Raw genomic sequence first — 11103 nt, 5'->3', positions numbered from 1 at the left:
AGTCCTGTCTGACCAACCCAGTGGCCTCCTGTGATGGAGTGACTGCGAGAGAGGGCAAGGGAAGAGCTATGGATGTTGTTTATCTGGACATCTGAGCAGCCCCCACAACATCCTTCTCTCTAAGTTGGAAAGAGATGGATTCAGTGGATGAATTGTTAGATAGATTAACAAGTGGTTGGACCGTCCTGTCTTGAGGGAAGTTGTCAATGGCTCAGAGTCCCAGTGGACATCAATAACAAGTGGTGTCCCCCTGAGGTCTGTAATGGGACCAAGCACTATTTAATATCTTTATTATCAAAGGAATTGTGTGGGCTCTCAGCAAATTTGCAGATGACACCAAGATGAGTGAGGCTGCAGACACACCTGAAAGATGGTATGCCATCTGGGGGGAGCTGGAAAAGCTTGAGAAGTGGGTCCATGGGAGCCCTGTGAGGTTTAACAAGTCCAAGTGCAAGGTGCTACACTTGGGTTAGGGCAGCCCCAGGTATCAGCACGGGCTTGGGTATGAACTGACAGGGAACAACTCTGGGGAGAAGGACTTGGGGGTGCTCATGGATGAGAGGCTGGACATGACCCACTGATGTGCGCTTCCTGCCCAGAAAGCCAAACACATCCTGGACTGCATCCAGAGCAACATGGCCAGTATGCAAGGGAAGGGATTCTGCCCCTTGCTCTGCTCTGCTCTGCTCTGCTCTGCTCTGCTCTGCTCTGCTCTGGTGAGACCCCACCGGCAGTGCTGCATCCAGCTCTTGGATCCCCAGCACAAGAAGGGCATCAAACTGTTGGGGCAAGTCCAGAGGAGGCCACGAAGACAACTAGAGGGATGGAGGATTTTTCCTATGAGAAAAGTCTGAGTAAATTTGGTTTGTTCAGCCTGAAAAAGAGAAGACTTCAGGGTGATTTAATTGCAGCCTTCCAGTGTCTGAAGATAGCCTCCAAGAAAGGAGAGGAACCTTTTACAAGGGCATGGGGTGACAGTACAAAATGCAATGGATACAGACTGGAAGTGAGTAAATTGAGATTAGAAGTTTCCAGAGTGGTAGAAATACTTATTGATCTGAGAATGGGATTTTATTGAACCAGCCAGTCTTAACCCTGTAGAGATGGAGTAGTTCCAGCTGGAACAGAAGAAGCTGTCACCCATAAAGTCTTCATCCATCAGTTCTGATCTCATCCAGGAAATCAAGCTTTTTCAGAGGAGAAGAAACTTACCCCCCTTTTGCAATATGTCACAGGAAGTGCTGTTTCCTATTTTCAGATAAGTGCTCGTTCACAAAGAAGAACCCACAGTTAGACCAGCTTGATGAAACAGTGAGTAACTGATTTTTTCCCTTATCTTTCCATCTAAAGTTGTGTGTATATTTGAGAGAAATTTACTAAGTAGGGAGGCACTGTGCCTAATGACAGTGGCAGTAGAGCTGACATTGAAGCAGAGATAATATCTTTGGGAACAATTGGGTCTTGTAACTAGCTTAGAGCTTGGGATAAGGCTAAATGTGAAAGTAGAGAATTCAACTGGACAATTGGTGTAGAAAAGGATAATCTGTTTTTGTACCAGAAACTTATTGGGTCTTGGTTTTGAAGGAGTTCCAGGAGACTGATAGCTTGAAGTGGCATTCTGCGAAGGATAAAAATTGATCAGACATTAAATCCTTCATGCTTAACCTAAATGGTTACTTTTTAAACCTAATTCTACTTTCAACTTGCTCTGTCAAATGCAGTTGGCAGGTGAACTCCATCCTTATCCTATCACATGGTTTCTCTGTATTATTCAAACATTTAATCTATTCCATTATCATGTTCTAAAGGGATATTGTGACTGGGTCCTCTTTTTAATGTGATGTCTCTGTGCCACCACATTAGAAAGTCTTTACTCCATACCTCAGCTACATCTCAATGAGGTATTGGTTTTATACTCAGATTGTAATTTTTGTTAAAGAGGTTTTACATTAATAAAATCATCAGTACTACACTGGAATTTTTCTACTCACACACAAGAAAAGGTGAGCTCCTCTGCTTGAATAAATGAGATTTACCACTTTTATATTAGCAAAAAAGCTACAATAGACTACAAATTATTTTTCATTATTTTTTATGTTCTTGGGAGAATTTCACTGTCATTTGCCTGGAACAGCTGACAGCAACAGAGCAGGGGGCTTGAACCTCTCAGTGTAGGCACCCTTGGGGCAATAACAAGACATCACATGATCCTATGGCATATGCTGGCAACCTCCACTCCAAGCTATTACCCTTCCATTTTGTACTTGAGTTCATCCTCAGAATGGTTGGGTCTCCAGTTGCTGCTTGAACTACTCTGAATTCAATGTTTTATCAGATACTGAAAAAAAGAAACCCAAACCTAACCACAGCAAAAAAAACCCCTAATGCACATACGAGCGCAGAAGTTAGCTTACACAAGAGAAGAGCCCTTGTATACATATATTCATGATTTGGAAGAAGATACTTAACACGTGTCAAATTTCTCTTTCTCAGAATTCTATTTTTCAGTGCTTATGATATTCCTTTACTGTAAATTTGTTTAGGTAAGAACACATCCTACTTCTTTTGTCTTGAGGCCCATAGACTGACTCTATTTAACTGCAGAAAAGCTCAGAATTTTTGCCAGACTGCCTCTCTGGTTTTGATGGGGAACATAAACAATCAGATCCCTAGGGCTCACAGAGAATTAGGCCTGCTTTTTTCAGCCCAGGATATATTTTACTTTCAAAGTTTTGCAGGGTTGAAAAAAACCCATCAGTTAGGAGGTAAGTAATTCTGAATGCTTCAAATGCTCATCTGTTAGAAAAGAGGAAGCGGTTTCCCAGGCAAGGTTTAATTTTGGAAGGGGCTCTTTGCCCAGTCAATCCTAGAAAGAAATCCTGTGGTCACTACCACATGAAAAGTTGTGTTTGAGGGAAACTATCAGTTCAGAGTCTTACACAGATTATTTAGTTTACACTGCCATCTTTTCCTTCATCTTTCCTGGTAACTTAAGGAAAAATTCTTACTTTTATGCTTGCTCTCCAAGCAAGTGCAGGTGTCTGTGCAGTCTGTCTCTGCAGTTTTGCTCCTCCTAGAAAGTCAAAGTTAAAGAGGTAGTGCTGTTAGCAGGAAACACTGGGTACCTCTCTTGCAGAGCCTGCCATCAGAGTATGTGGTATTATATTTTGTTATTTAAGTTTCAGTATTACTCAGTGCAATGTTGCACTTCTCTCTCCATGAAGTGCCCTAGATGCTGCTGACACATACTTTTAAGCTGGTTACAAGTCATTAAGCAATTTCTTTTTCTGTATGCCAAATGCTGGCATTTGTGAAAGGAGGAGAGTGAGGGTGAGGGCAGTAGCACTGTGTTACCCACTCATACATTTTAAAAGAGAAATCTTCTCTTAAATTGAAAAAAGGTGAAAGGAATTTTGGGGAGATCATTCAGTTTTGAAATAAGCAACTCCATTCATGCACAGATGCTCTTGTAACTTGTAGCTATTACAAGTTCTTGTTTCTGAGGGCAAACTTTTTCCAAATCCCCTCTAGAGCACAGCAGACTCATTGGGCTGTGACAAATGTCATCCCTAAATAAGTCACTGTAGCAACTCAGGAGCTGTTTTGCTTGAATGACATGACAATATCATGTCTAATAGTCCTACCAGCACCTAGACATCTTCTAGCTTAAAGTGACACTGCAGACAGCAGCTAATGCTCAAGAGCTAGTGAGGCTTCTCTCAAAGCAGCCAAAACACAGAAATCTGGAAAGACGTGTTTCAGGGCTACACCTTCATTGCAAGAATCTCTGATGTTGTCATAAGTGTGAATAAAATTTAGAGAAATGAAATTACCTTTATTTGGGCTCACAAAGTTACAAGTATTCAGCAAACCAAATTTTATCCCATCTAAGATGTAACTCAATGTTCTTTGTAAGAATTTTTTTTTCCAGAGTCCTGGTATTTGGTCCATTGCTTGGCCAAACCTCTCTGTATCCGGCTTCTTTGGCAACTCAGAAGGTAACCAGTCCTCCAAGGGAAAACAACAGTAGCCTCTTATTGGACTGTTCATGTATTTAGATACTCTTACACGGTTAAACACAGAATAAATTAGTAAGTTCTCCTCTTATATGTCTACCTTAGCTTTGACATGTTGCCTACTTTTGCAAACATCATTCAGAATTTCTGTTAGTAACCAAAACTACCCTGTGCAGAAAGAGTGGGACTGTGGTCAGGACAGTGAGCACTGATGGCCACATGAAAATGAAAATATTAAAACTTTCTGAATATTCATGTGTAATTTTGGACAGAAAAAAGGAAATAAACCAAATTATTAAATACAAGTTCTCAAATCAGAATTGCTCCAATTATGTTTAAACATAAGAGCAGAGATAAACCTGGAGATCTCTTTGCTGCAACACACTTATTTCTGAATGTTCAGACCTAGATAATTTAAGAGCCAAAACCAGACATCATGTCAAGGGCTATAACTTTTGCAGAAGATGCTTCTTTCTGCACAAAAATGAAAATGGGAAATATGGTTAGAGATAAATGAAAAAAATTAAAATCAAGTGCAACTAGTAATTTCCAATAGAGTTTTTTTATCCAGGGCAGTTTTCTAGTTCTTTGTGATTAACGCTGCCTGTGTGCAAAGGAGAAGCATTTTTTTAAAAAGCATCTCATAAAATATTTTTAATATTTTGTGCTTGTTTTGAAAAGGAGGACCATATAAATACTAGGAGATTTCCCACCAGGTCAGAGCCAGTAAACAAAACAACCACAGTACATGTTGTCTTTCTAGGCAGGGTCAGTGTCAATTGTATAGGGCAGAAGCTAAATTGTGGTGGGAAGGTGAACTTGGTCTGATTGGGATGGACTTATTTTCTTGCCATCAGCCCTTATGGGGATGTTTTTGAGGTTTGTGAGCACAGCTGAGACAGATGACCCAAACTGACCAAAAGGATATTCTGTGCCATACAATATCACACTCAGGAATAAAACTAGGGGCAGAGGGAAGTTTTTCCAGAGCAGGCATTGCTCAAGGACTGCATCTGCCCGCTTGTTGAACATGGCAAGCATTCATCCTTGCATTACATCTTGTGGGTTTTTTCAGTTTCATTCTCTTTTTCAGCTGTCTTTTTCTCAACCTGCAAGTTTTTCTTTCTTCAGCTCTTCTGATTCTCTCCCTGATCCCGCTGTGTGGAAGTGAATGGGTTGTCCAGATGGGACCTTAGCTGCCAGCCGGGGTCAACCCTGAACAGGACACAAGGCCTGGACAGCAAAGGAGACAACTCTGTAGGGAGTCAGTAACTTTAGTTTTGTTGCTCCCACAATTATTTTCTGCTGGGGTTACAACTCAAAATAAGTTCCAAACTTTGAAGAAAATAAAAGTTACTTTCTTTTTATACAGATACAAAGATTCTGCAAGGCTAAGCGCACCAAGGCACTTTTAGATCAAATATTAGGGAAAAATCATTCACAGAAAGGGATATCAAGCTCTGGAACAGGCTGCCTAGGGAAGTGGTTGAGTCACCATCCCTGGAAGTATTTAAAAGCTGTGTTGGTGTGATGCTTAGGGACATGATTCAGTGGTGGACTTGACAGTGTTAAGTTAATGGCTGGACTCAATGATCTTAGAGGTCTTTTCTGATTGAAATGATTCTACAATTCTATAGTACTATGATTCTATATATATATATATTTACTTGTGTATATATGCACACAAAAAATCATTTTACTTCCATGTAACCAACAAAATCTGTTAAAGAAGGTTATTTGTATTATACATATATCCACCAAGATAAAAATCCAAATATCTTCTGGATCCTGAATGCTCTGTAATGACATATCAGGAAATCAGCCTTCTCTTAAACGGCTGAATAAGCTGACATGAGCTTAAGACACTTCAAAAATTTCACCTGCTGCAGCTCAGAATGGCCCAACATGTAATTAAATTGCCTATCTACTAAAAAGCAGAGCAGGGGCCTGTCTCTCAGTCAATCCAGATATGGGCTGAGTTTCTTCAGTGACATTTAGACTTGCAGAGCTCAAGTGCAGACAAAATGAAATGGTGGTGGTTTTGAGACTGTGGTCTCTGCAAAAGATGCCTGCAATCACATGGGGCAGAATACACCACTGAAAAAAAAGGTGTAATCAGTAAAGGAGAGAACACTGGTGCATGACTTGAGTGTTCAGGGATCACACAGCAAGCTGGGCCAGACACGCTGCCTGAACTCTTCTGCATCGGGACACTGTTGCCTTTGTCCAAGAACAGGTCGGACGTTTCCAGGAACAGGCTGATTTCAAAACCAGCACCATGCCATGGGCAGCCACCTATCTGTTATGAAGTGTCTGATAAAAGCAGTCATGATAGCACAGGGAGACAGAGCAGCCCTTTAAACAGACAGCAAGTAGCTCTCTTTGAGTGCCTACCAAAGGCATCGATTGCATTTCCTCACTAAATGACCAGGGAGCACTTGTGGTCCCTCTGACACTTCACAAAATCCTCTGCCCAGCTTCTCATGGGACACACACGAATTCTTCTGTGTTCCCTGGGGGTCTGTGAGAAGACAGTTGTCCTGAGCTTATCAGAGATCAAGTTACACAAATCTGTGCTTCTGCATCTGGCTCACAGTCCTACCAGGAGGCTGGGAAAAGGGGAGGCTTTGGAGACTGGAGGGGCTGACACCCAGACCCATTCTTGCAGGGAAAGTCCAGTTCTCCAACCATCCCTAAACCAAAACAGAAGGGACAGAGAGTTTGCACAACCCTTGTAGTTCCTCATTGTTGCCTTACTGGAAACACTGACTGACAAAGGGTGAAGAAGAATAACACATGAGGAACTGTAGTGCACACTCTTAGCTACAGCCATATCACTGCCTTTTGCCTTTGTACTCCTTCTCTACCAATCTGAACTTTGCAGCTCCTGAATAAGGGCTGTAAACAACTACTGAAACAAGGAATCAAAACTCCATACATCCCCAAACAGCAGTGGAGAGGCCTTTCAGCTAACAGGAAGATGCCACAACAGAAACGGGTATTAGAGGCTACTCCAAGAGCAACTCTTTTGCATCATTTGCTAAGGTCTTTGTCTGTTCTCTCTACAGGACCATGCACCAATTTCATTCCAGAGGTATCTGAAACCAGCACTTCCACTGCCTACACTGCCATAGGCTCTGTAAAAGACCCAGCGTTTGCCATTTTAACCCAGACCAACACTGCCGACTTTCCACTCTTCAACAGCCACAATAGCACAGGTGGGTGTGTTTAGTACTGTCCTAATTCCCATAGGCATTAAGGCTTCCAGAATGTCACTTGAAGCAACCTGTGCTTGAAGTCAGCTGTTTTTTCACCCATTTCACAGTGCCTTTGCATGCACCATTTATATCTGACCAATGCCTGGTCCTCCATGGGTAAGGGCTACAGGATAGACCAGCACGATGAGCAGGTGGCCAGATCCCTAGGAGAAGCAAGACTATGCTCTGCATGCCAGGCACAGTGCTCTCCTGAGGCTGCTTTCCTGGCTTTCTACACTCCTCTGAAAAGCCACTGGATGAGCACAAGAGCTACCCAAACTACCCACAACTCATTAAATTCATCCATCCTTTCCCCCTGCGTCAGGCAACTGACAGGCTCTACTGAGGAGCAAAAATGTACATGTGGGTAATTACACACTTCCAACATGAAGCAGTGTGACTCCCCAGATGTATAGATGGGTTTCCTGGGAGCTCTGCTATTTCATTCTCTTTCACACCTTGACATCATAATGCTTGTGTGCTCATCAGCAAAATGCATTTCAAATGAGAACATCAGCATGTTTCACTCCCTTCACTGCTAAGCTTGGAGATTCTTCTCATTTAATGTCTTTTTTTTTTCTCCTTTCCAGACCAATACACCATGGGAAATGAAACCACAGACTACACCAACGGGCCACTGACAACAGAATTTGACTATGGTGATTCGACACCATGCATGGGAACTGAGGAAAAGCATTTTGCAGCACAATTTTTGCCACCTCTTTATTCTTTGGTGGTGATATTTGGCCTGACAGGCAACATGCTTGTTGTCCTTATCCTGGTAAAATACAAGAGGCTGAAGAGTATGACTGACATCTACCTGCTCAACTTGGCGATTTCTGATCTGCTCTTTGTATTTTCCCTCCCTTTTTGGGCTTATTATGCAGTTCACGACTGGATTTTTGGGGAGGCACTGTGTCGAATTCTGTCAGGTGTCTACCTCCTTGGCTTCTACAGTGGCATCTTCTTCATAATCCTGCTGACCCTGGACAGGTACCTGGCCATAGTGCACGCAGTGTTTGCTTTGAAAGCCAGGACAGTTACCTACGGTGTCCTCGCCAGTGTTGTCACTTGGGCTGTTGCTGTTTTGGCTTCTGTTCCTGGGGTAGTATTTCACAAAACTCAGAAGGAAAGTTCAGGCTATACTTGCAGTTCTCATTATCCAAGTGAATCCACAATAAATTGGAAGTACTCTTTTATTTTAAAGATGAACATTCTGGGACTTATTGTTCCAATGCTCATTATGATTTTCAGTTACTCACAAATTCTAAAAACATTATTGAGATCTAAGAATGAGAAAAAACAGAAGGCTGTCAGACTTATTTTTGTAATCATGATTTTTTACTTCATCTTCTGGACACCATTCCATATTTCTTCTTTTTTGCATACATTTCAAAATTCACTTTTTGTCCCCAGTTGTGAACTTAAAGGTCAACTGGAGAAAACAATTCAAGTGACAGAAACAATCTCAATGATCCATTGTTGCATCAATCCCGTGATTTATGTATTTGTTGGAGAAAAATTTAGGGCATATCTTTATACCTTTTTCCGAAAGCATGTCGCTCCTCACCTTTGCAAAAAATGTCCAAATCTTTATCGTGAAAAATTGGAAAGAGTCAGTTCCACATTCACACAATCCACTGCGGAGCACGACATCTCTACTGGACTGTAAAAATACACCAGAACATTAGTTAGCAAATTTTGCATCACTTGCTTTGCCTTAAGGAGTGCCTGACATTATTTAAGCTCTTTATGTCAACCACTACTGAAAACTGTATGACCCACTATTCTTGTGGTCAACTGTTCCCTGGGATTACAGCATTTTCCATTGCTAAACTAGAGAATCAATGAGCTCTCCAGAAAACATTCACTGCATATCTGGGTCACATCAGGATTTAAACAGGGCCCAGACAAATATGACTGTGCTTTTTTACAAAAATCTGTCCACTGAGGTTTAATGAGAGAGGAATACGATATTGAAAAGTCTAAGCAGTAATAAGACCACAAGATCTTACTGGGATCATTTAACCCATGATTTTTTTCTATTTTGCTAATAATGCAGTCATCTTTAAACATAATCCTTTAACAGCTTTAAGTTATAGCATTTTGATTTTTGCTTTTTAGTTTTATGTCTGCCATATCACCATTCAGTTGCTGACTTTTTCCAAAGGGTGCTTTAAATGAGCAACATTGTGATTTTTGTGGGTGCAATTCTTCAAGCAACTGCACACACCAAGTTTACTGACTGCACAAGACAATGATACACTCCCAACTGACCAGTCATATCCCTGCAAGAAAATAAAAACCAAACCAAAACCAAACCAATAAACGCCCTTCAGCAAGATCTGCAACACCTGAATGAAAATTACCTTGGTATGTGCTATGCAAGTTTCTGCATGAATAAAATATCAGGACCCTCTGAAGGATGTGAGCACAGTACTGAGAGCAGGCCTCCCTAGTTCTGGACGGTAAATCGTGAAGAAGAAGAGTTGGCACAGCTACACGTGACACTGGTGTGTCCGGGTAGGGTTCTACATGCTCTTCACACACACAGCAACTCTGACTTTTGGGATACACTTCGAGGAAGACAGTGGCCTTGGAACTGCGAAATCAGCCCATTCCAGACAAGGCATACCTTCCTGCCTTCTTAGGAGAAGAGTGTCTCTAGCCAACTGGTGCCTCAACGAGAACTGCATGCTTATTGAAGACTCAAGACCATTGGCCTACTGGTGTACAATGGCCATATATTTATTCCATTATGAGAGTTTCCCTGTAAAAGAAAGGAATTCTAGAGACATGGGCTAGCAAAGAAGAGGAAGGAGGAACATAGCAGACAATTTCCTACTTCAAACTGTAAAGAAGGGCAGGTGAGCACTCCTTATGCAAGTGAACTGTCCTGGTTTTTCCCCCATTTCCTTGGAAGGGCACAGCTCATGCGTGGAAAGACTTGCTCATGGAAATCTGGAGAGGCAGGTTCAACTAACCTCCAGCATGGACACCAGAGGGAATTCTATGCTACTTAAGGTCAGGCATGTGATGTAGATGCCTGAATTAACAGCAAATCTCTTCAAGGTCCCTCAGTGGTCAATAGAGAATAAGAAGTGCCTGAGCCAGAAGCAATCATGGGATTTAGTCTCAAGGGAAGATTAACTGTCCACCTGTGGAAAGAACCTGAAAATGTCAGCCTCTTAATTTGGGTATCAGATGCCTCAGTCTAGGTGGTGCAAACACTCTTCTTCCTCTTGCCTCAAAATGCCTGGGCACTGCTTTTGTCTGTTAGCTCTTATCCCATCAGCTATTGTAACCTTGTGAGGTTATATAGCCACAGATAAACTACACAAAAAACTGTCCTCACAGTAAACTTTCTGGATTAAAAATAACAGTTTTCCTGTCTTTTCTACTTTCTTTACTGAAACAATGTGAAAGCACCTTTATAATTTTCAAGCATAAATTAGGTCAGTGCAATACAAATCCTGCTGTAACAGTGATATTTCTACTGCTGTGTTTAACTGTAAATCTTTCTCTTGTTGGAATGACATTTCTGCCTGTTTTCATGTTAATGCAGTGAAATTAATAAAATCAGTGTCTGGAAATCTGTGTATACTCTGTGGCCCATGTTCTCTTCTATAAGCAAAAGGGCATTGGCTCTGTTCTCAGAGTGGAGATGAGAAAAAGACAAAAGGCACTTGCAATACCACACTGCAAACCAAGCAAACACAGAACTGTCTGCCCAGTCCAGAAACTTCTGCAGCTGGCACAGCTTTTATCCACCAGCAAACCTGAGAAGAGTGACCCACAATAGCTTTGGAAAAAGTCTGGGCCCACAGGTT

General features: G+C 41.7%; 1 protein-coding gene and 1 long non-coding RNA gene across 3 annotated transcripts; one reads left to right on the top strand and one right to left on the bottom strand.

Annotated features, from left to right (window-relative positions):
* The first annotated feature begins 1209 nt into the window (after positions 1-1209).
* LOC135298707 (C-C chemokine receptor type 5-like) lies at positions 1210-10866 on the top strand. 2 transcript variants are annotated; one of them, XM_064416533.1, is made up of 3 exons: positions 1210-1311; positions 7085-7234; positions 7864-10866. In XM_064416533.1, exon 3 carries the CDS (start codon positions 7875-7877, stop codon positions 8943-8945), a length of 1071 nt encoding a protein of 356 aa, XP_064272603.1. In that variant the 5' UTR covers positions 1210-1311; positions 7085-7234; positions 7864-7874; the 3' UTR covers positions 8946-10866. The 2 variants fall into 2 exon arrangements, with proteins under 2 accessions (XP_064272603.1, XP_064272610.1); XM_064416540.1 differs by lacking the exon at positions 1210-1311 and adding an exon at positions 3928-3998.
* LOC135298716 (uncharacterized) lies at positions 1367-7792 on the bottom strand. The gene is made up of 3 exons (XR_010360768.1): positions 7653-7792; positions 3009-3073; positions 1367-1618 (listed from the first exon to the last, which is right to left on the bottom strand). It is a non-coding gene; the product is annotated as an uncharacterized LOC135298716 (long non-coding RNA).
* Positions 10867-11103: the final 237 nt, after the last annotated feature.

Source organism: Passer domesticus, chromosome 1 (assembly GCF_036417665.1).
Source record: "Passer domesticus isolate bPasDom1 chromosome 1, bPasDom1.hap1, whole genome shotgun sequence".
In the NCBI taxonomy this organism is placed as follows: domain Eukaryota; kingdom Metazoa; phylum Chordata; class Aves; order Passeriformes; family Passeridae; genus Passer; species Passer domesticus.
This window is presented reverse-complemented; position numbering and strand designations above follow the sequence as displayed.